Source organism: Scleropages formosus, chromosome 4, assembly GCF_900964775.1.
Source record: "Scleropages formosus chromosome 4, fSclFor1.1, whole genome shotgun sequence".
Classification (NCBI taxonomy): Eukaryota; Metazoa; Chordata; class Actinopteri; order Osteoglossiformes; family Osteoglossidae; genus Scleropages; species Scleropages formosus.
In genome coordinates this window covers 21,356,954-21,382,690 of record NC_041809.1, presented here as the reverse complement: position 1 = coordinate 21,382,690, position 25,737 = coordinate 21,356,954, and the positions used below count along the sequence as shown (strand labels likewise).

At 46.5% G+C, this 25,737-nt stretch overlaps 1 protein-coding gene across 5 annotated transcripts in view; it reads right to left on the bottom strand.

The window, feature by feature from the left end:
- The window catches only part of LOC108936283 (glutamate receptor ionotropic, kainate 4-like), a 205,382-nt gene that overhangs the window by 21,096 nt on the left and 158,549 nt on the right, over nt 1-25,737 (bottom strand). For all 5 annotated transcript variants that reach the window (XM_018755597.2, XM_029251579.1, XM_029251576.1 and 2 more), the window contains 3 exons: nt 14,663-14,824; nt 12,519-12,671; nt 10,887-10,991 (listed from right to left, as the gene is read on the bottom strand). In XM_018755597.2, coding sequence (XP_018611113.2) covers nt 10,887-10,991; nt 12,519-12,671; nt 14,663-14,824 — 420 coding nt within the window. The remainder of the gene's footprint in view (nt 1-10,886; nt 10,992-12,518; nt 12,672-14,662; nt 14,825-25,737) is intronic.

Genomic DNA, 25,737 nt, shown 5'->3' with positions numbered 1-25,737 from the left:
CGAGCCTTTTATCCCCTGTCCATTAAAACAACCTCACATTTCTCAGATGCCATAAAACAAGCTTCTCCCCAGTTAAGGGCCGTAAACCATCAAGCAGGAAAAAAATATTAAAAACTGTAAACGGTTTTCTTCAGCTCTCTGGCTGTTGGAAATTTGCCTTTTGGTTTCTAACAGGCAGCTTAACAAGATCTAGCATGTGACAGTTCCGGTATCCGTCCTGAAACGTATGCATCGGAGATTTAATCCAACCTTTTACTTTTACTTATAAACTAGTTTCATATTGCCCTTGGGGATGCTTGCGAAAGTTTAAGGAAAAAGAAGAGGACGACCGGCACCCAGATGGATGAACTCAATCACAGCAACGACGGACGCGCCGATTTCAAGCCTCAGGATACCAGTGGAAGAAGGAACACCGTGGAGGCACTCTATACATGTTGTCACTTTGAGTCGAAATCAATTTGATGGCACTTAACAACGAAACAAATTACACTCCCAAAAATGAAGCAGCACTTGTCTTGCTTTCCTTCTTCTAATTTTCAGTTCCAATTCCTTGTTAGGCACTACATCACAGGATTTGTAATGTAATGTAATGTAATATAATACAACATCTGAAGAATAAGAAAGATAATGAGGCTTGATAGAGGATCTTTGCTGACAAGCCTGAGTACTAGCTGTTACCTCTCTGGAAAGCCTGGCAGAACTCTCTTCCTACTGAGTCAACCTCTTCTTCTGGCAGAATTTTGTCTCTAACCAAAGTCAAATCCATCCCAGCTCCGACCCAGCTCTCCCGTGTTCGGCTAATGACCGGACGAGTCGGACAACGGGATGCAAAAGAACGCTGGCCTGGTTTACTTCCGTGCGGCATGCGATGACCTTTTGGGTGTGAATGAAATCTGAATGTGCACCACCAATCTGCAGCACTGAAGTTTTATTTTTTTTTTCTGTACCCTGGTGCCTTCCGCTCTTCTGTTGCTGCTTGTTAACTTGCCCCTCTCTGAGTTGGGAGTCTGGAGGAGAGTTTCCTGCTTCCTCTTAATGAGCAGCAGAGGATAGGGTCTGCTCTCCATGCATGTACATATAGCTTTACAACCTGCTCAGTAAAGTGAATATCCAGCACACCCCATATTAGCGCAACGGACTAGGGGTGACGGGCAGAGGGCACCGGGAAGGAGGAAATGCGGAGTATGTCTACGAGTGGGGTGTAGCTGCTGAGCCTCATCTCTCAATAGTCTGGCCTCAGATCCATTCGCAGTGATGGGGGGGGGGGGGGGGGCATGGGGGAAAAAGTTCAGCCTCTCTACCTTTGATCAACGACCCCCAGAATACCATTCCCCCCATTTACCTGCTTTTCAGAAATAAAAGAAGAATGGAAAAATGGAAGTGCAGAAAATGTATGCTTTGCCGTTACAAGATACCATGGTGAAAGTGTGGCAAAGTGCCGAACATAACCAGCAGCTCCTATACTTTTCTCTTTGTGCCTGGAAAAAGAAACAAGAAAAAAGACAACAGCCCACAATCCTATTCCGACTCAGACAGACATTTAACATGGGACGCCCTCTGACCTCAAGGTGGGTAACAGGAGACACAAAGCGAAACAGCCGATGGTTATTTTGAAGCCCATCGTCCATGCGATCTCACCGCGAATCTGTTTTAGCTCAATTATCTGTGCGCAGGTGAGTTTAATCTGCTCACAGAGTGATCTAAAGGACCCGAAGACATCTCATTAGCTTTGAAAAGACCTTTGCCGAAGATTAAATCCATAGTTCATCTTTTCTAATAGAGACTGGAGAGCGCATTGATAATCATCTCTCTGAAAGGAGAGCATGGAACATGCAGTGTTTCTACCCTGGGGCTCACGCAGGTTACCATAGCGCCAACGGTAAATGCGATTGGCTGAGAGTGGATGCTTTCACAGTGTCCCACTGTCACCTTGGAGAGATAGAAAGTCCTCTTTAAATCTCTCAAAAGATTCATTTGTACAAGACATCTGCTTGGCCAGACTGCTTATTAAATTGAGCGCCCCTTTTCACATGAGGATGAACAAGGTGAGCGGTGGGGTGCGTGGAGCCCACCGTCCCTGGGCTAAGACTAAGCTGTCTGGCTGCTCTCACTCCCCCAATGCGCTGCGGCAGCTGCCTCCGTCCTCCTCGCTCAAGACCAAAGACAAAGTGGAGCACATTCAAGTGTTCAGATCAGTTAACAATGCATAGTGTGTAACAAAAGTACTTCCTGGCAATATAAAAGCACAGCACAAGTCTATCATCTGCTCGGATGAAAAGGCGAGAGACCGATATGAATTAGAGGAAGAAGCGCCGCCAGTAAAGGCGTTCCATGAATGTGCAGTCTGAGGACAAAAATAGGGTGTGATTCATTCATCACGAAAACACTGTTTGGTTTTTAAATACTCGCACTGACAACTGCAAGCAGAACTTAAAACACGAGTTTACAGTGAAGCTGTCGACATGAGGACTTCTTCAGGAACTTGCGAGCTTTACAGTCAAACCTCAGTTAGCATCATGGAGACAGATATGAACTTGGAACATCAACAAACATCTTGAGAATAAATAATAAATAACCAGATATAACAAACCAAATGATCAGTAAAAGCTAGAACACACAAGAAAAATAATACCTCTAAACCCATAATTTAAAAAAAAAATACTGCAACTTAGCACCTAGATATTACACGGCAAGGTTGGATGTACACAGAGCGCAGTGGGAGAGGTACTCCCAAAAACAATGAGAATAAATAATGAAACAACTTCCTAAAATATCAGCTGGAACCCCAGTGAGAAGAAATGAATGAACATAAAAAAACTAACAAAACAAATCATTTTTACAATAGTCCGAAAAAGAGTCATTAAATACAATAATTAATCTATGATGTATGTAAATTAGGGGACTTAGAATATTCACATGGCATGAAAACTCAACCTGGAACTCATCCAGCATTCCACACAAATCCCCTACGACCATGGCTCAGACTACGCTAGAAGAGCAGCACAAATGGCCGTTGGAAACAGAACGTTAAGATGTGAGTAAACAAATGTCTTTTCCGATGTACAGCTGGAGTCCGCACGAATGCGATCAGTCAGATGGCTGCGACAGACATCGGCTGGCTTAACGCGCTGACTATCGATCACCAGATATATGGGCCAAGCTTCTTATTCCCTCAGTAAAAACACGGTATTTTGCTGGGCAACAGTGTCAATGAGGTGGAATAGGGGCTGTCCAGGTGAACAATAGCCAGTCTGACGTGGTTCGTTTTAACACAGTAAAGACGGTTGTTATCTACGACGTCTCGCCGAGAATGAGTCTTTCTTCCAACTATAGCTGAGCTTGTGTTCCATCTGCCAAGGGCTACATCCCTCCTTGACACATACTTTACAAGACGCAATGAAAGGGAGAGCATGTCCTGAATGGTCCGGGGGTCCGTCAGTCTCCTTCTGGTCATTAAAAAACAGGCTACGCTACCATCTCCAGTGACTCCGGTCCACCCGGGGATCCTTCTCCGGGACCCGCCACGCCAACACTAACCGATGCTGCCGCTGGGCCTCAGCTAAGGCAGCTCTGTTTGGGCCCTCTTCCACAAATGTCACACCTACTCCCACTAACAAGCTCCACCAGAGCTCCATCATATAAAGATGTCACCTATAAACCTCGCAGTGACACCCTCCTTGGATTCGCACCGTGGACCTACATCACAAAGCGGCTCAACGGGCTGGCCCATCCCCCGGCTTCGCTCCAAAGCATCCGCTGCTGGGCAGCGCAGCGGATTAGCCGCAGCCCGAAGCGTCTGTCAGACCCGCTCATTCCGGCGCACATTTTCGAGTTCAAGCTGCTCTGGGCACGGCCGATAATGTCTTTCGGGAGAAGAGGCGGAGCGGGCTTTGCACTGTCGCTGCGAAGCGCCTTTCAGCTAGAAAGGCGCATTCAGGCGAAGCCGCCAGCGAGAGCGGTGGCGCAGTACAGAGAAGGGCGCTGGCAGAAAAATTTCAAAACCGTGCCGCCTATGCGGACGTGGACATGGACGCCGCAGCGATGGAGAACAGCTTCCAGTTCAAAGTCCCAGCGAGCGTGTGGCAAAGCTCTTGGAGCAGGGGCCGCCCCTCGCATCCTAGGAGGGTTCGAGAACTGCACAGCCCATGGGTGATCCATTTGACCCAACTATTACCTAATTAATATGGATGGAGAATCAGTTCAGCAGCTGAACCGCTTGCTAACTGGGCAGCTTTTCACACTGCATGGCACGGCTAAGGGTGGCAGACCCCGGGGCGCTCCCGGAGAACGATGGCCTACCCCTGGACGGCACTTCGCACAGCGCAAAGACTTTGAAACCTGGTTTAAAGATGAGACTGAGAGACCAGACTTCATTTCTGCTTTTTTTTTTGCAAGAGCAGGCCGTCTTGCGCTCTTCAAAAATCGCAAAGAGCAAATGAGCCTTTTGGGACCGAGCCCTAAAATTGTAAAACTATTTTCTTGTTTACATGCAAAATTGATGGGGCCATAATATCCTCATTTAGGCAAAAAAAGTAATCTTTTTAGCCAACATTACTAATGCGCTCAGTAGTGCAATTTATTTCTTGCATCCACGTTAGGAATTTTTTTTGTTGGTTATTACTTGTTTAGACATATTCCTTATTCCCTTTGGCATTACTTTATGTCTCCATCTTCGGTATTGTTCACATTTTATTTTGCCTGGAAACATAGGCTTTATTCCAGTACCATTACTCCAAAAGGCACAATGCTGAACCCAGCTTCACTCTTTAAAAAGAATCACGTTGGCACAGCTAAAGTGAGAATGGCTGAGATTTAACAAAGCTATGCTGTACCGTCAAATCAATCAATCGACATCTGTATCTGACACACACTGTCTAAAACCGCTTGTCCCGAGCGGGGGTGTGGCGAACCGGAGCCTAACACCGCAACACAGGGCACAAGGCTGGAGGGGGAGGGGACGCACCCAGGACGGGACGCCAGTCCGTCGCAAGGCACCCCAAGCGAGACTCGAACCCCAGACCCACCAGAGAGTGGGACCCGGCCAAGCCCGCCGCACCGCCGCACCCCCTGACATCTGTATCATTAACAACAATTTCTCTGAAACTTTTTAAATCCTTCTTGAGTGCACAGAAGTGACGGGCCACATTTAAATGCCTTGCCCCACACTGCCAACTAATCCTCCTTACCAAGAACAGTTTGCTTCCGACTGATGACATGGCCATTTCAGTCCGGCCTAAGACACAGGTGATGATCACGCTGTGACCTCCTCTGTGCTTCGAATTGTTAACGTTCACCGTTAAGCATTTAGAGACTGAGGGACAGTTAAAGGGAGGGTGGGAGAGGGGCAACGTGGGACCTTTACACTGTCCCTGAGTCTCCTGGCAGAGGACCGAAATCCTGTCAGATGCGATAAAGACCCTCAGTCTAGTGCATGGGGCTAATTGAGGTAATCTGTGATTAATTAAGATAAGCGGGAGGCGGACGGCGCAGATAAAGACCCTTTTCATACACTGGCTCGGAGGGTTGGGTGACATCCCACACAGGGCCTAAATTACAACATCTGATCTGCGTGGCAATCGTTCCATGCGCCCATACCAAAAACCCTACAGAGGCATCCTGGCATCCTAGCACCTGCCCCCTGCACCCTATCCTGCTGTAACTGCCTGAACCCAGATGCCTGATTAACGGCTTCCGTTACACAACCTAACGAGTAAATCGCGTCTTGTCGGGGATGACCCGGTGCCGGAGAGGAAACCGACCCCCTTCGGTCGCCAGCCCCAACCTCCTCCCTGCTTGTTTCCAAACAAACAGAGCAGCCCTTGTCTTCTCCAGATGCAATTAATTGCGGACAGCTTTGCCTAATCAATGGCTCCAAACCGAGAGACGGACATGCGCGGTCCGTTGGCTGAGGGAGCCGGAGGACCCACCTACAACTACCGGAGAGATGCGCGTCTTGCTGACACGACCTCCCGTGGGCCGCCTACGACGGCTCATTTGCTGCAATTGCTGCCTTCGAGGCCTCAGTCTGCCCACTTACACGCAACACTGTCCTTGTACTGTCTCTGTCTGCGCAGGGGTTGTATTTTTTACGGGCTGTACACACCCCACTAGTCACCTTCTTAAATGGATAAGACAAAGACAATGTCCTGAATTACAGTGTTTGCCAGCATTTGCTCCAAGTGCCACCGGGACAGGGTAAGGCTGTTGGCCACCCGCCATTGCCCAGCAAGAGAGGACGCACCGGAGTTTTCTTCCCCTATAATGGTGTTTCATATTTCACTCCATTGTGAGGATGCCTGGAGCTGGAGATGATGGCGGAGCTCTTTCGGAGCCAGAGCTGGAGACCGGGATCAGCCGTCATTGCCCCCAGAGGCGGGGGAGGGAGTGTCAGATTTGATAGTTTTATATAACACCTGTAATCTCCATAGGTTATGTGTATGGCAATCGATCATCAGTTAGTGCATCAAAATGAATACCCTAATTTGCAGCCAAATTAACGGGTGACTCAGATCTTCCAGATACAGGTGATTGGAGGAGTTGTATCAGACTGGCAGGACCGTGCCTTTGCAGAGCTCATTTCAGATGGCGGAAGGCTACCTGCTGCACCACCCAGGTGTCCGGACACTTGCAAACAAATAAATAAAATGACACGTCTCTCTCCTCTTCCAAGCCTCCCGCTGATGTGTTCTCTTCTTCCCGTGCGAAAGGCTCCGTCTGCAGCAGATGTTGTTCTCGAAGCAGGGACAGCGGCGTCCTCTGTCATTCACCAAGGCTTCAAGAGGCATGCCGCAAATGTCAGTGTGTATGCAACGCACTCACCAGTTTGTTGTGCGGAATGCGTGCCCGCTGAACAGCATCACTGTACGATCACTTACTTCACAGGTGCCTTGCAACACGTGGAGCGCGACGGTTTCGGAACAAATCCCAGCGCGCGTGCACGCATTCGCATACCTATGCCCGATGCAATATATGACAGCGTGCGTAACGAAAGGTACGTAGATTCTGTAAATAAGGAAAGCTGTTCTAAAGTACGCATTTTGTCCAGGCTGTAGAAGAGAAGCTAGAGACTGTACTTTTGACCCAGCGGCAAACTGGCCTGTAAATGGCAATATTTTCGGAGCGATGTACAATCCGTGGATGTCGAGCGCCCGCGGGGGAGCTGCTCAACTTGGGACAAAATGAGCGCTTCACGACTGCGAGCCCACCCCCAGGGGGCACTGTCCACATTTAGACAGCAGTCCAACGGGGTGATCGGAGAGGCGGAGCGTCGGGAGCCTCCCAGCCGCCTCATCCCTGCAGCGTTCTGGCTGCCTTCTTAGCATTAACGCTCCTCCTGATCGGTCTCCTTTTCCCACATAAGCGATGGCACAACTGTGTGGGTGATTCCTGCGTACAGTCATCTGCCTGCAGCAGAATGTGTGCGTGTGTGTGTGTGCGCGTGCATGCATGTACATCATTCCATGCTTCTGTAAATATATGTATGCAAAAATGCTCGAAACGTGCATTTGCTCTGCATGTGCCTATTTAAATCCCAGCCTCTGTTTAAAATTCCTAGTGCACACGTGGGAGCGCGTCTACACGCATGCGTGCGTGGGCATGGTTGAACACGCACGTGTAACCCTGGCAGAGCTCACTGCGACACAAACGCGACCTGTGAAAATGCTTTCACCTGTTGCCGTGAAACAACAATGGATGGCGCAATCCCTGTCCTGCGCTCTCTCTCCTCTTCGCTCTCATTATATACGCGCACAAAGAAGCGCGGCAAACGCTCCCCGTGTGGAACACCTACCAGACCACAGCGCGTCCCATATATTTGTCCACGCAGCCGCCGGTCGTCTCAGACTCCCTGTGGGTGCCACTGTGACCCGGACACCACAATCGCATCTGTCCCCGTAGGCCATTTCCACCGAGTTCGCGGTCACCGGCACGGTCACGGAAAGGTGAGCTGTAGATGCCGGAGGCCGACCTGGCGCCCTCTGACCGAGCTGTTCTGAACTCTGTGTACTGGCTCTAAAATCAAGGTTTTATTTACCCTGCAACCAGTAGCGGGGAAACACTGCCAGACAGCCCTATCTTTCATCGCTTCACTGGATGCACTGCACCTATAAGAAGAGGATGATGGGGTTCAGGGGTCCGGCACCATCAACCAGATTTTCAAAGAGGCCGGAAAACAGAAAGAACGTAAAGAAGCAGTACATCAAATAAGCACCGACTTGGACACGGAGGGCATTTACTACGGCGAGCTCAATCGGTCTCCCTTACGATTCTCCTCTTTTGACTGCAGATGTCTGGGGAGATTTTCCAGGCCATCCATCGTCTCCGCTCGCTGATTAATACACCGGACTTGCGATCGCCCCGCAAGAGAGCGACGATTATTGAGCACCCCTAAAATGCGACTGGAAAGATGCTCGGGAAGGAGAGCAGGCTCTAAATTGCCTCTAAGAGATTGGTCGCTGGATCTTCTTGCTTCCTGGAGGCCATTAACATGTAGGGAAATACAAGAGGTGTCATGTGTGTTTAACAAATCATAGGTTGGAGGACACAGAGGAACTCTACTGCAGTCATGGCAACCGTTTTAATTTGGAGCAAAGATCTACAACTGAACGCAGAGACGAGAGCAATAACATGGTACTTACCATCTCAGCTATGTAAACCAGTGTTCTAATGAAGTTAGGTGGCGTTCGGGATTTTTGACGCGGTATTTCCCCCCATCGCGACTTGCATATTTATACTTCCCGTCAAACATTTGTGGGAGAAAGCACGAAGGAGTCTCCCTGTGACAGCTGCTTGACTATTCATGAGCGGTATGAATTATCGATTCGGTGTAGAATAATTTAATGGGTCGGCACAAACAAGTATGTATTGACACCTAACAAATATTTGTTTCTATCTCACACACACACACACACACACACACACACACACACACACACACACACACACACACACACACACACACACACACGCCCATGCTCCATGCTTATTGTATGCCCTTTGTTCCACACATGGGGGGGGCGTGGTGTCACAGTGGGTTTGACCGGGTCCTGCTCTCCAGTGGGTCTGGGGTTCGAGTCCCGCTTGGGGTGCCTTGCGATGGACTGGCGTCCCATCCCGGGTGTGGCCCCTCCGGCCTTGCGCCCTGTGTTGCCGGGTTAGGCTCCGGCTCCCCGCAACCCCGCATGGGACGAGCGGTTTCAGATGGTGTGTGTGTGTGTGTGTGTGTGTGTGTGTGTGTGTGTGTGTTCCACACATTCAAAATATTATTCAAAGCACTCGCTGATAATAATAGCTTGCAAACAAAATATGCACATATCTCTTCGGAAGTTAACAATTCCCGTACGTAGATGAGACTAAAGTTTAGCTGAAAAGTCTTCACACTCATGTAAAGTGCAGAGAGCGGTAGGAAGGTTTCATATCTTTTTAATTGTTGGCAAACTGCGTCAGAGCTAAACCCAAAGGAAACCAGGTACGTTAACATGCAAATGAATTAATATCCGGGATAAAACGAGGTGCCCGTGCCTGACGGCTGAGAGTCCACATCCATGTCAACCTGGAGTTTTGTTTCACGCCAGTTGCCGCTCTTCAGGGGGAGCGGACCATATGTTCGTGCCTGACAGCGAAGTCAGTCTTTAAATCGAGGACTCAGGTACAGTAACTGATGGCTGAAAGTGGGCCAGCTGCTGTGACAAGTTTGAAGGAATTATCCAGATACTGGAGTAATTCATTCTCGAAGTCTTAATCGCATTTAGACGTTCATCTTCCCAACAGGTGTGCTCCCCCTGCAAAAAGCCCAGGTGAGTTGGAATGATGTATCTACGCAGCCCTACGTTAGGGCCGCCAGGCATGGGCTCCTGTCGCTAAACCTCAAGTTGTTTGTATTGTGAAGATGTATGTGCTTCAAATATGTGCGTATATTTTTTGAGAATGCATGACACTTGCAAGGATTTACTGTATGTCATTTTGTGTTCATTATCAATTAAGAAATTTTACTATGGTGAAATGCAAAATGTAACATGGAAATACCACTTATTTGTGTTTTTTTGTTTTTATTACAGAGGGGGTGCCGTGGCGCAGCGGGCTTGGCCGGGTCCCACTCTCTGGGGGGTCCGGGGTTCGAGTCCTGCTCGGGGTGCCTTATGATGGACTGGCGTCCCGCCCTGGGTGTGTCCCCTCCAGCCTTATGCCCTGTGTTGCCGGGTTAGGCTCCGACTTGCCGCGACCCTGCTTGGGACAAGCGGTTTCAGCCAGTGTGTGTGTGTGCTTTTACTTTTCTGTTTTTTTAATTTAGGTAATACTATCCCAGGCAGCTACCCCTGTGTTGTGCTAAGAGGTACTGTTCTGCAAACTGCAGCTGTGTGTTTGCCAACATGCTGTATAAAGCACTGCTCCCAAGAGCGCTTGTGTTTTATGTTTTTTATGGTTGTGCAGGATTCCTGCGATCTGGGACTGGTTTTAGCCAAGGACCAAAGACGACGCAGTCCACTCCCCACCACAGCACTGCCTTGACTCTCTGTCAAGCCTGTCAGTGCATCGCCACTGGGGAACTGCAAGCTGTCACACCCATAATGCCCTAAATGTTTTCTCCCCACTATTGGTTAGTTCCTCTCCCCTTGCCTTTGCTTGCTAGATAATTGTGTCCTTTTATCGTTCTTTCTCCCCCTGCCACGAATGTCAGGGTTCATCATAGCTGATGGTGCCTGAAGTGCCCGTTGAAGTTGCGAGGGAGCATAGTATGCTCCTCCACATGTCGGGGGAAGCCACTTGGCCCACGTCGATGCAGCGTTATCGGACCCAGGGACGCAGCGGAGACGGAGCCCGCAACGGTGCGTAAAAGACGTCCCTGTACCCGCCGCAGCCAGGATGTGGGGGTGCACATGTTACTTTACCTGCCTTAGCCCATCTTTGGTGCTCTGCATCACCCTCAGGGCGTAGTTAGCACGCTGTCCCTTGCTGTTGAACTCGATGTGACCCGTGAGGCCTTCCAATTCTACCTACCCGGGAGAGACAGAAACCTGTTACAGCTTCTCCGCCGCTGTTGCCTACTGCCTAACCTTATTAATATTATTATTTATTTATTTTTTTTAATTTAGCTTTGTCCAAGGTGACTTACGATGTTGTGTTTGTATGCTTAGTCATTTCCAATTAGTTTCCCATTTATCCAGATGTGTCATTTTTACTGCGTCGGTGGGGATTCATTCCCGGGGTCATCGTAATACAGTTGGTCCTCGACTTACTAACTTTCGAGTAAGAGACTTTTTGCTGATCCAAACTTTGCAGAGAAGTATTTAGCGTTTATTTTTTCATTCAAATAGAGCAGCCATAGCTATTTAAGTCATGCGCCTAAGAATCACCCAATGCGACAATCAAAAATAGTGACCGCTGGCTTAAGTTTTACAAAAGAGTAGAGATGGTGTAGAACACGCAAACAATGTGAACAAGCTGTAGATGATCCTCTGCCTTATACGTGCTCCGATTCTGTGCCGTCAGTGAGCTTCCGCCTCTTTGTCATCCTCCGCCTCCGTGCAATGCCTCCAGCTCACACTTTAACCTACAAATTTAACTCTTTTTTTTAAACATCCCTTAGAATTATGCTTTTATTTCTCATTGCTGTGCTTGTATGCGGTACTGCTAAATTTTGTGTAAGGGGTCGAGGAGCCGCAGATGAGCACCAGCACCCTGGTCTGGTCCTTTATCGGGCTTCTGTATTTACAGCATTTCGTAAATACTCCCCCCCAGGGGACTCCAATTACTCAGGTGCATGCATGAGCCGCACCAGTTCACCAGGGGGTGGGGACTGCTGCCCTACTGGTCTTCGCAATTTGCTAAAAGGGAGCGACAGCCCGTGTGTCGAGAAACCCCGCTGCTGCCTCCCTCGCTGCGCAGCAGTCTGGGTTGTTGACATTTCCATTTTTTTAGCGGGTTCTTTTCTCCAAAGTGACTTACAACTCATCGCAAACAAAACTGCATTAGACTACCAGCCAGAGACATAGACGTGCAATTCTTGGAGGAAAGTCGCTTGGTCCAACGGAAGCAGCTGCATATAGAATTCATGACGAGCCCCTGCTCCGTGTCACATTCGGCTAATGAGTTTCTGAAGCTGCTGTCAGACCCAATTAAGTTTCAAAGTAGGGGACCAACTGTACAGGGCAACGTCTCCAGCCACTACAGTACCCGCTGCCCCAATGACCGCCCCACAACCCTAAGGCGCTCTGTCTCCTTTGGCGTTCTGCAGCATTCCGATCCTGAAAAACGAATCTCGTCGCTTCAGTTCTGTGTCCATGTATGGATTGCATTTACTTTTGTAACCATATCACACGATTGTGAGCTTAGCTTGGTCCTGAAAAGCAAAGCAGTGCCATACATTCTTTAAAGGATTGTCTCTGATTGATTCCACATTAAGCTAAGCTTCTCAATCGCAGGGTGATGGTAATTAATTTTCATTGCTGCGGCATATTGATACGCCAGCTGTTTGCACGGTGCGCTAGGCCTACCCTTCGAATCGGCGCAGACGCTCTTACCATGCGCAGGTAGTTCATCAGGCTGGTGCCATGCTCCCAGATCTTGGAGGACTTGCAGGAGAGCTGCGTGACGCCTACGTTCTGGCTGCGGTTGAGCTCCTGGACGGCAGCCACCACAGCGTGCACCGCATCGTACATGAGTGCCGAAGAAAGCTATTGTGGGCGGTGGGGGTTGGGGGGGGGGGTAGAGAGGCCACGGTCGGGTTAAACCGATCCCCGAAGCCCAATCAGGCAATCCGAGCAGTTCCAGCGAGAATGGGTAGGACACAGAGCGAAGGCAGCAATCTGTCCACATTCGCTGCAGACTAAGGGCTGCTAACACGAACAGGATGAGACTGCATCGCTGAGGCCAACAGGTTCACAAGACAACATGCAAATCAGAGGGCTAAAAGGGTACAGCGAGCTTAATTAGTGCCAGTCGGAGGCCAAGGACAGTGTGTGTATGTGTAAGCACTAAATGTGATGAAAGTGTGCTTGTCTGTAGCCGGGGGCAGGGATCTCTGTGTGTGTGTGTGTGTGTGTGTGTGTGTGGGCACAGTGTCATTTCCTATTCCTGCCGCTAGCTGTTGCTTAGCCCCCCTGTGCATTGCTCCCCCATCGTGACTCTGTGGGGAGGGTGGGGGGTTCAAACAGCAGGTAGTATCACACTTAAATCCACAGCTATGGAACTCTTCTTCCAAAACCCTGGAGCTCAGCATGTGGCGTTATGCGCCTCCGCCGAACCGGTACTGCGTTACAATCTATTTACAGCCGACGTACATTCTCATGGTGTAAAATGTTTTGGATGTTTTCTTTAAAGACGAAATATATAAACCCTTCCCTCTGTGAAGGTATGTCACTTTTAAGACGACGGGCTAATTGGTCAGTATAAAAGCATTTTTGCCCTGTGCTTCTTCCAAAATAAAACCAGTTGCAGTATATTTTCTCTTAATGTAGTGCATAAATTGTACTTTTGCTGAGATGTACATCGCTTTGGACGAAAGCATGTGCTAAATGAATAAATGTAAATGTAAATATATACCTCCTACTTCCTCTCAAACCAAGCATCTCAACCAATCACAACATCAATTACGGTAAACCTAAGTCACAACTAAAACAGATTTTAGACAAACTTTTAGAAAAAACTGTATAAACACGTAGACATTCGTTTTCATTTATGCCTACGACCCCAAAAAACACATATACATTAACTATTTAAACCATATAAACAACTTCTGTAATATGAACGCTGATAGACAGTTCATGTTATAAATGTAGTTTATATCATTTAAGTTTATTTTATTAGTTTCTCTTGTTTTTCTCTTGCATTTGCCTAAAAATAGAATATGTCGGTGTTATTGTCAAAATTACCTTTTATTGGCATTAATTTTAAACTTAGGTATTTCGAACACCTAACGACGGAAACTGGCCTAATGGGGTGATTTCATGCAATGAATTCACATTGTTCAGTGAAGGAGAGGTGTACTGTAGTCCTGGACATCTATAGGCACCACGGCTGGAGGTGCTGGTGTGCGGCAGATGCGAAGAGCACATACAATAGACACGTGCATGTCTCTGAGCCACGAACCACGGCAAAGCTGAGGGGATGGAAATCGACGACGTTTAAAGGCAGCCTACCGTTGAGTGAGCAACACAGAGCTCTACAATTAAAATCCGTGCTTTCTGAGTTCCAAGCTCATTGTCTTTTATCTAAGTATTACTTTCCGGAAACTCCCAAACACATCACCATATATTAACAAGACGATCCAATTAAGGTGAAATAAGTGGGTGAAAAAAAAGATTCAAGCAACAGCGTGGATTATTTTTTCCATAGCCTCCCTTCAAAGCTTAATTAAGACAGAATAATTTATGTTGCTCAATTGTTTAAGGTCAACACTGGTGTCACAGTAACACTTGAATTTCATACCCACTTTAAAAATGATATGAAGCATGCCTCAAATCAGCACAGCTAAACTGGATTGTGGGAAGACTTTTTAAAGATATTTTACAGGAACCATTGTTCAATATGTGACGTGTGTCAAATACAGCACGACTGGTGTAGCATCTAAACTAAATCACAGCAGCAGCAACATCTGAGGTATGGAGAACACGTTGGTATGGACATGGAACACTGGCATGGACGTTGCATGATGCTTCTGCCTTACCGGTGCCCCTGCGAACGGCGCGTGGTCGCAGTTCTCCTGCCAGGAGCGGTTAAGGCTGAGGAGGAAGTCCTGGAAAAAGGGGTGCGTGCGGTTGAACACTGAGAAGCCCACAATGTTGACTCGTTGGTCCACAATGTCGTCCAACTGCAGCAGAGAGAATTCCTGAGAGTGGGAGGGATTGTAGGTCAGTGGTCATTCTGCAGACTGCCTGCTTGTCCTTCCAGTCAGCCGACAGAACATGGTCTAAATTACAGCTGCCGAAGACCTTTCCCGTAATACCGAGGTGATATAAGACACCATATTCATCGTATTCAGCTACAATGTCTGTCCTTTACCAACAAATCACTTGTCCACTGCAGAGTCACTGTGGTTCAGAGTCACTCCTGGAAGCACAGGGTAATCTGAACGGTTTTCCGTTCCATCAAGCCAATCGCACGCAGGCACATTATGGGCGATTTAGAGTCACTATCTCACGTGAAACATATATTTGGCGCATGGGAGGAAACCAGAGTACCCAGAGGAAACCCACACAGACACGAGGTGAACAGGCAAACTGAGCACAGATCGAGCCGGTTTCAAAGCTTGTAGGCCAGGAGCTGTGAGGCACTAGTGCTACGCGCTGTGTCACATTGACACCGTCATGAACACCTCAACTACGACGTGCAATGGAACAAAACATCTCCATCATTGCATTTTAGTGTTAATTAATAGACTTTCACAAGGGAATTCCTCATAATGTTCACATGCAGGTGCTTACAACAGTGTTTTCGTATCCTCCTTTCTGAAGTAGTCAAAGAAAAACATAGCATTTTTCTATACTTGCGGCTGGAAAGTCCTCCGGAGAGTACAGCCTGGGGGGAACAGTTGCCCCTCTCCTTCAGCTACCTCTGTAACACTGACAGGCCCTGAAGGTTAGCTTAGACATCAGAGTCACCTTCAGGAGCGGGCCCTGCATTACTGCTCATCCTGCTCCCTCCCCTCCATCCCTTCCATCCCTTATCCTGAAAGGGGGTGGGGTGGGTTGGACACAGGGTGCAGACACAGAGCTCCAGACACAACAGGTGGTGCAGCATTTAAGGATGTACCATGAATACAGACAGCGACTGCTGGACACTTCAGATCCTCCTGAATAAATACACATACATCAGCATGCATCACTGGTATGCCAAAGGAATAAATATTAATAAAGAGCATGATCTGAGCAGAAGCGGAAAGCCTGTACTCAGCTGGGGGGAGGGGGTGTATCTAGGGAAGCACCGCACACAACATAGCAATCAGTGCACGAGAGGGTAAACTGGCTCAAAGGCATATCAACACACTCACTGTACACTACAAGTTGTAGCTGAGACTTTGTTTGCTTAATTACAGCGTGAAAATTAAAGTTAAGTGGTGGCAGTACCCAAGAAACTGGAAGCAGGGGGCCCCGAACCAGCGTTCTAATGCGCGAGGAGGAGATGTACAACGCTCCTCCGCAGGGAACCTGCTGGCGGATCCTGAGCGCAGCTGTCTGCGCGTGAAACATTAGCACGCCAAAGGAAGGAGGTGACAGCAAACCACAAAATTAAGATGCAACGCGTGCAGAGAGCATGGCTCCAGCTGACGGGCCTCGGTTGCTCGCAACAGAGAAATAAGAGACACCCAAAAGTGACGTGCTTATCCAGTCATTTCAAGTCATTTTGATGAATGCTGAATGTTAATGTGTACTGAATGGAGAGAATAAGTGTGATAACGAACGCCAGTTCGGCTTAATCCTGGACGCTTCGTACGCTTGCCTAACTCTACGACGCAATGACTTCTTGATCTTGGGTCAAACCTCCGCTTGTATCAGCGCACTCTGATAATCGCAAAGGCGGCCTCCCTCCGAAAGTCTTTGAGTCGCCGCTGTTTTACAGGTTTGTTTAACAGTCTGATGAGGAACAGAGAATGGATATTAATCGTGCGGCGAGGGAGGGCGTGTGTGTGTTGTACTCACGAATCAAGGAACGCGGAGACAGCCAGGTAGGTGCGGCTGTGAGCGTTGGCCTCCGGTAGACAAAGCCCGCTGAGACGGGTCCGTTCCCACACTGGTGGGTGGGCAACGGGTGGATCACCCGCATAACGAGACCCAAAAGGATTCGTGTGTCTGGCCTGTGCTAAGGTCCAGCAGGGACTCTCGGGGCCACAAGGGAGGTTCCTTTGCCGTCCGAGCTTCCTTCTCACCCGAAGGCGAGTACGAGCCGAAACAGGCTTGTTTACTGCTAACCAGGATGCTTCCAGGTTCTCCGAATGGAACTAAATGGGAAATTCTGAGAAGACTCGCTGGAAACAGGGCATCTTATTTGAATTGGGAATTTATGGATGAGCAGACCTTCTGTAAAAGGCCAAGCTTCCCTCCTGTGGGCTCCTCAGCATTTACATAAGCTGACGGACCGCTGTAGGGTAGAAGTTTGGCCCCGTAGGTACTCCAGTTTCCTTTAAATCTCTCCACTGAGCGCTGTAATTCAGCGAGGAGCTGTTTGGCACTGCAGCTCGGCAACACCCTGAGCTGTGTGTGTGTGTGTGTGTGGGGGGGTGTGAGCATTTGAAGAGCTCAGCTACAGAGGAGTCCAAATGGGACTGACTTGGGAATCCATCCTATGAAGCCAGGAGGTCCACAGTTGGAGTATGTGGGGTGCATTTGTGAACACCATGGTTTGTCACTTATAGCCCAGAGCCTCAACACTGAGCGAAGCCCCTCATGAATTCCAAGGCACTTTCATATACTCAAGGTCTGTAAGCGTTCAACCACAACTGTGCTCAGGAAACACAGTACTCTGGTGGAAAGGTAAAGAATCGCCAGGTTACAGTCTATGTTATCTGCAAATTTCATTTAAATACTTTCAGTTCCTTTCAAACGTTTTTCAGATTTTCTTCTCTGTGTGTTTATTTTTTAATATTGTGACTTATTACCACTATTAACTTTAAAAACAAAGAACTATGGAAATACACTGAAATGGAAATCAAACTTATATATAACAAATAGCAAAACATATAGCAAACAGGACTTTTATGTGTACCGCACATTTATTTAAATATGTATTTTTGTGTTACTCTGAGATATGAGTCATTACAAGGTTTAGAATAGCTTTTGGTGTGAAAACAAATGTGTTCATAACTGAGCTTACCTGATGAGATCCTTCGGTACACCTGGATTTCAGCATTAATGCAATCTCAGCCATATGAAACAATGATTATCCCATTAACTAAAAGGCTCCCAAAGTGCTGGTGGCAATAAATCATTGTATGCCCACATCAATTGCTGTATGTATACAGTTTCCCGCTGCTTCCTGATTATCATTTATACTGAAAACCAGAAGCAGCTGAGCCTCACTAATTGACACTGTTTTACTAAAGTGCTCAAACATTTGCGTTTTTCCAGGAAAAATACAATTTGATCATATTTGCATGATTAAATTACATAATCGCCTTGTAACCAAGGAAGCTCTGCTGCATGTAGATTGTGGTACATGAAGTAGCCTCGGATAACTTCCCGCTCCATGTCTTGCCAGACCAACCGAAAAAATGTCAGGACACACTTAGGAGGATCTGTGACAGGTGACCTCTCAGCAGAAGCTGAACTCAAAAATGCTAATTGCAGAACGCCCAAGAAACAGCGGTCAAAGGCCGCCGGGCGGCAAGTCATAATGTTGACTTAGAACCCCTTGACTCTGGTTACTTTCATTAACCCTGCTGCAACAAAAATGTATGTGTAAAATGTACTCACTACTCATGTTTGGTGTTATTTGACTGCTTATTTGAGAGCAGAAAGTTAGTGATGCTGTAGACAGAGAATGGGATATAAAGATTGGTGAGAACCTGCCAAAATTGGACTAGAGAAATGCAAATAGGTTCCCATTTTACAATCACTCACATGTTCCACCCAGCATCACCACTTGTGTATTTTACTCTTGCACTTTGTCCCAACAAAGTGTTTACAGTGATTCCTTTAAGCCCGTGTCTCTGCCTCCCATTTGGTAATGGTCCTTCCATGCACAGGTTCATGGAGGACAGGTGCAACAGTGTGGGGAGAGGCATCTTCACAGTCTTTCATTTGAACTGACATTCATGCATTTAGCAGACGCTTCCCCAAAATGATGTTCGGCTCAAGGTATAATAAAACAGTACAAGTAAAAACCGACAAAGAGCTTAAGATATAGACACACAACTGTCAACACATATCTGGTGCTGCCAGTTTGCTGGAATACATTGCACAGCTGCCCAAGGAGTCTTCAGTTCATATCTGCATTATGCCATGTTACATCAGTAATATGTTTTGTTTTTGCACACCATATTCATTATGTTTGTCTTTTAAACTTCTAGTAATCTATGTGAATTTGTTCCTTAACAAATGCTTATTTGTTCAGTGCAACTCTAATCTAGTTTTATTACACCAAATTACATGTTCTTGATGTTTTGTTATACAAAGCAAGATAAACTTATTCAGAAAGCCTGATTTCATTATTTACATTGGGTCAGATAAGATGAATTTACATTTTATTAACACCTCTTCGGAACCATCAAGTGTGGTGTAACTCGTGCACTCGAGGCTTGCCTGAAAAACTAAAATCATTTTGGTTGCAGGGAAAAATGATATTTGCATTAGTTGTTTTTAATGTGTGCATGACAGAGGTTGTGGTGGGAGAGTCTGTCTCACCCCATGCAGTGATCACACATGCCTATCACTCAAGGTTATTACTGCTATCCCATAAGAGACATGGACAGATTTCTGTTTTGTAGGACACAGTGAGGTAAAACTGCCTACAAGAGATGTGTTTAAAGATTTCTGAATATGGTTTTAAAACCTTTCAAACCCAAGAAAGCATACAAGGAAGGGGAGGAGAAACTAATTTTAAAGAAATGTGAGTGTCAACACTGGGTTTTTGATTATTAATTATTATTATTATTATTATTAGAAGATCAAGAACAGCAACAATAGATGAGTTTCTTGGAATGAAAGTACTTGGGGTATTCAACATGAATGCAGATATATGGGAAAATATTCCAGTAGAAAGAAGGCTGAAATATGTGTTTTCGGTCAAGTCCCATAAGAGCTACTTGGGTCAGAACTAAACAAGAAGAATTAACCTGGTACCTCAGAGACCTCAGAGATGGAATGGGAGAGATTGATTTCAGTGCAAAGAAGAAAATTAGCTTCTTTATATCTCTGCACTTTTCTCTATTGGCTGCACCATTCTCCCCTGTCAATCAGCAATATTCATTACAAATACAATGAAATTATCATTAAGGTTGTCAGATCCAACTAGGTACACATTTTTGAACATACCGGACTTCAGCAAATTACACAGGGCTGTGACTGGCACACAAATTCCTTTGACTGTAATTACTTCACAAGAAGACATATAGCTTAATATGTTCAAAAACATGTTCTGTGCATATAACTATGTAATGATATATCTTATATATATATATATATATTACAGGAAGCGAATTTATAAAAAGAGTGATCTCAGGGTGTGTTTTCTTGTGGTTATCTAGAGAAGATCACCTGACTGTCCTGGTGGACACCGCAGAGCTGCACATGTCCATCGCAACTGTGAGTGCCAGTGCAATCATCTGAGCTGCTAATTAAAATGCCACACTGATGACACCATCAGCTCTATCATCCCCCCTTGGATCGCCAGATGTCCTCCCTTCCATATAAGTTCTGGATACTTGTCATTGTTTGTCCAAGTTTTAACACCGAGGAGCTCTATCGCAAGAACCTTCTTCTCAAACTGGAGCCCTTTGATGTTCGACATGGATGGGCTTCACAGTTTGTAGAAAACATGATAAAAACAAAAGGGAGTTGTGCAACCATCTCAAAAACTCATCCAGTATTTATTTTTGTAAAGCTTTGGCAATAGAGTGCCTTCCAATACATTCAACTCATTGTCATGTGGAGGCTTCCAGTAGGAACAGGGAATAGTAGAGTCCCACATTAAGCATGGTAAGGTCAATTTAGAATCACCAGTTCACTTGAACTTGTCTTTGAATTGTGGAAGGAAAGCAGAGAACATACAGGAAACACGTGAAAACAGAACATCTATATGTCACACCAACAGAACTGAGCTGAATTTAAACCCAAAACTCTAGAACAATCAGATGAGAACTTCATTGTGCAAAGAGTAGTCATTTGCTCAGTGACAGTTCAGTGTATGGACTTTGTGAAAAACGTCAGCACGATAAAGCCTCTAAACAACAAAGCTCAGTGGCAGGGGTAAAGCTCAATGCCTTCAGATTCCTAAACATAGATTTTCGTGAATCATTAATTAACAAGTGTAGTGTGTCTCAGGCATGCATCTGGTCGCGTGAAGAACCAGAGAGAGCGAGTGTAGCAGAGCGACGGGGAAATGAAACGTGACAAACTGCGCAAACGACCAAAGCCAACGCCGGTGGTAATGTGGCGGCTGCTGAGATTACAGCTCGGAGCCAACGAGAGTTTGAGCTCATCTCTCGCTCGCCTAACCTTCAAATGACATTAGGGGGTCAAGGCGGAGGAGGGGTGATTGATGAAGCAGTGCGATTTGTCTAATCCTGTCTGGCAGCACGAATCCCACAATCACGAATCACTTTGATGACGCTTACGAGAGTGGTGGGAGCCTACCGCTACAAGTCCCGCTTTTGCCCAGCAGATGCTTTTGTGTATCGAAAATCAGATCAGAGACCTCAGCTCCCCATTCTGCTGGATTTTTTAATGCAAGAAACCACCTACTAAGTGCTAAGTTCTATTGATACTGTATATAATGTCATCTTTGATTAACCATGGTTCACTTTATAGTGGTGAGGGGAAGGCGTTGCACATCGGTTTACAATGCCCATCCCTTGTCATGAAGGCAAGGCGGATTAGAATTGTAGAATGAGACAAACTGAAATGTAAATTTAATGGGAACCATTCCCTAACGATCTGTCAGCTCCTTCGCTTTACTGTTTGACCCCGTAGGATGTGGCGAGCGTCATTTGAGGGACACATTGCTTCAGTCTCTATACCTCTGTGGCCCTGTCAGTACCTCATCTGCTCGCAACAGGATTTCATATGAAAAGCTAATGTCTTTCTGTAGCCTGGCGGTGTGTTCCAGTTTTGTCCTGGGAATGAATGTCGACTTGAGGTTCCTCTGAGCACCTGCTCACAACAGTCAGAATCCTCTTATCCACACAGGGTGAACTCATTCAGAAGAGGGCAAGCATTGAGGGCATTCGACCCAGAGTGGCTCCCATAGACTAAGGTCGGGGGTGATTCCTCTCTTTGACGAATCTGTTCGGCCTAGCTAGCAGGCGGTATGAGCCAAGGCCTCTACTCACACCCTGGTTCAAAGGCAGTTTACCTTGTGTCAAGCATAAATCTGATACTCTAGTTCAGTGTCCTTCCTCAACCAAGATCAAGAAGCCCTCAATGAAAGAACATGCAAGGAGCACAGGGTTCTGTGGTTGGCTTAATGTGATGTTTAACATGCCAAAGAGCAGGCAGACAAAATGAGAGAGGGAACATCTGTTAAATCCACAGCTGTAAGTGGGTTTTCAACAGCAAAGCAGCCCTAAAGAGCCCATCCTGTTCTCTCATGGTCTTCTAAATCATGAACGATCAAGGCTACGCCCCAAATAAAGGGATTTTAAGGTTTTAAAAACCGAGTCTAACTTTGAGTAAGCTTTATAAGATACCCTCTCTTCCCAGTGAACAAGCACACAAATGTTATCCAAGGGCAATTTATACTATGACATCTGAGAAGGACTGTTTAAAGTGTTGACAGTTGTTACCAGGGGAAACATCTGGGGCACTTGATGTTCTTTTTGGACCCAGGACTCAAGACAAAATTGCTTCGACAGCAGATGCAGAATGGCCCGCTTCTTATCCTCTGCATTCTAGAGTCAACAGCCAACCACAAACGGTATAACTTTGAAAAGAACTAAGAGAAAAAAACTGAAAAGTCTTAAAAATAAAAAATATAATGCAATACAACACAGAGTACTGGAAATGGAATTTTGTGGGTCATTCAGTCTCATTCCTTCAGTTTCTTCTTCGTACAAAGTGAATTGAGGGAACAGAAAGGAGCAGAAACCAAAACCAGGTTGTTGTAACCGTGGTACCAGACACAAACAGCAGAGGAGATGAGACAGGGCTCTGGCTTACTTGGAAAACATGAAAGGCCTGCGAAGGCCCATGGGTAAGCGGTTGGACAGGACGTTGAGGCTAACAGCAGGGAAGTGTGTGGACTAGGGTCTGGGAAACATGGGAAAGGTGTCACTGCAGCGAGCAACTTCCCAATTTGCTGCGATGTCCTGCTGTGTGAAGTGCAGGTCAAGGATTAGCGGCAGTCCCTGTAGCGATCATCACTTTCAGCCACAAGTTATCGCTGTGGCCGGAACAGCCCCAATGATTACCCCCACCTTGACAAGAACATTGAAAAGTGTCCATTTCTGGCCTCTTGTCACCTGGTTCTGAGTCCTCTGTCACAGGTGAGATCGTTGCTCAGACAGTCACAGTTGGATACCTGCCCCAAGGCCCCCATCACTGACTATTGATTTATGGTATCAGTGAGAAAATTCTCTTCTGCCCTCCACAGAACTGCAGTTATTGATATTCCTGTTTTTTTCTCAGACAGGGTGGTGAAAAAACAATCAAATCAAGTGGAATAAAACTCATTAAAAAGACCAGAGCAGTCAGCTGTATTTATTGCCACACTAAAAATGATATAATGTGGAAAACAGAGGAAACAGAATGGTATGTTTAAACAACCTTATTTGACATTAAACCTAATCCCCAAGTATTGATTTACAAATCAAAAAATATGTATAGGCAGGGTGGGGGTGAGCTCAAAGCTACGGTCCAGCATTCCCTCCGTTTCATCGTTCGTCACATGGGCGCGGAGTTCAGTTAGCGATGACTCATTTCAACGTTAAAAAGTTAACTAATTACAGAAAGTGACACCTCTTTTCTCACTTCTTTTAATTAGTCGTGTAGGCTGACTCTCCACAGCTGGATATCAGGACATTTTCTCTTGCCTTGGACCCAAGTATAAAATGTGAAACTTTAAGATACAGAGACTGGATCCATGAATCTTTTCAATGTTCAAACCGAGCAGCTTCATTGCGCCTGTCACTCAGCATTGAGATAAAGCCAGACGGAAAAGGAGCCCTGTGGAGCCGTTTTATTAAGAGACTTCAATTTTGACTAAGGTGGGGTCGAATAATGTGAAGCCAGTAAGAAGATGGTGTAAAGACCCACGGCTTACGCTGTGCCGAGTGGGTGGTGAGAGTAAACGGTCAGTGGGAAAGGGAGGTACACAGTGGTGCCCATACAATCCAGGGCTCACGGTGCCTTCTTCACGCAAGTAACTGCCTTACAAATAACTTATATGTGGCGCTAGAGCACTTCAATTGTAAAGCAAAAGACACGAAAAAGTACGAAAAAGGACAATGTGGAAACACTTATCACAACTGGAGCTGTGATGAAACCAGTGATGGAGCGACATGGAAAAAACGGAAGAGGGTGCAAAACGCCGGGTAAAAGCGATGGGTTGAGGGCCAGACCTTTCGCTGCTCCTCTGGATTGGGGAAAGCACCCAAACTCAGGATAAAAATACACTGTATTTGGTAATATATTGAAAAAAAATACTAAAAGTGAAACATGCTCGTTTACATTACTATGAAACCCAGCAGCAACGAAACACAACTAAACGCAATAACCGAAAAGGAGCAGAAACGACTTCTAGACAATGTAATTCCCATTCCCACGAGGGCTCCTGCCGCAGATAAATGGGATTAGGAATCGTTCTGTGATCGCTGGACTGGATTTGATGCTTTCCTTCGTGTCGACAGCATAACAAGATAAGGCCTTGACTTGTTTGGTTTGACTCATTTCCTAATTACAGGAACTGGCGTTTGCAGTGTGTCGGCACTTTAATGAGATCCGTGGGAGCTCTAGTTTGCGCCAAGCACCTGGGGGAGGTGAGTGAGACTAAAGGAATGACTTGAGAGCACTATTGCCCACCCCCATGGGCCTGAATTAGTGGGAGAGCTGGAATCCCCTCCATAAATAGTCTCCAAGAATTCCCTAAGGTTTTGCATCATGTCATAGCAAGAGCATGACAGCAACATGTGTACTGCATTGTTCTTTTACTCCCTTGTAATACACATGTGCAAGAGAATGCCTCTTCCTACTTGTACCTTCTCTTTTTGTCTACTTTGCAAAGTTATAAACACCTAACAGTAGGGGGTGCAGTGGGTTTGGCCGGATCCTACTCTCTGCTGGGTCTGGGGTTCGAGTCCCGCTTGGGGTGCCTTGCGACGGACTGGCGTCCCGTCCTGGGTGTGTCTCCTCCCCCTCCAGCCTTACGCCCTGTGTTGCCGGGTTAGGCTCGCCGCGACCCCACTCGGGACAAGCAGTTTCAGACTGCGTGTGCGTGTAAACACTTAACATCCCCAGTGACACCATTCTTTTGCTGGACGTAACCTAAAGTTGTGCAAATAACACTTATGGAGGTCAAAGTGCATGATGCAAAAATAAAAACATATATATTTTTTACATTTATTCATTTAGGTGACGCTTTTCTCCAAAGCAGCTTACACTGTTAATGTTACAGTTATTTACCCATTTATACAGCAGGGTAATTTCACTAGAGCAATTTAGGGTAAGTACCTTGCTCAAGGGTATTACAGCTGGAGGTGGTGATCAAACCTGCCACCTTTGGACCCAAGGCAGCAAACTCAACCCCCTACCCTACAGCTGTACCATATATTTTTCCTTAGTGTGTACACATTTTACATTTATTAATATATTTATTCATTTTCACTCCAGTTCAAGTCAATCCCACTGCTGAATCTTCGCCAATGAGGATACTGCAAGGACAGATTGTGGACCACTGAGAAGCAGGATGATTATTTTGACTGTTGAAATTGATTTCTTAAAATTCATGTGGTCCTTGCTAGTTCATCTTACAACATGATGACTGTGTAAAGAGGGAAGGAGGAGGAAACAATCAGTTTGGCATGTCGCCGGCGAGCTATAAATCAATCTCCTGACTGAACCACCCCACCGGAGCTGTCAGAGAAATTTTGACATC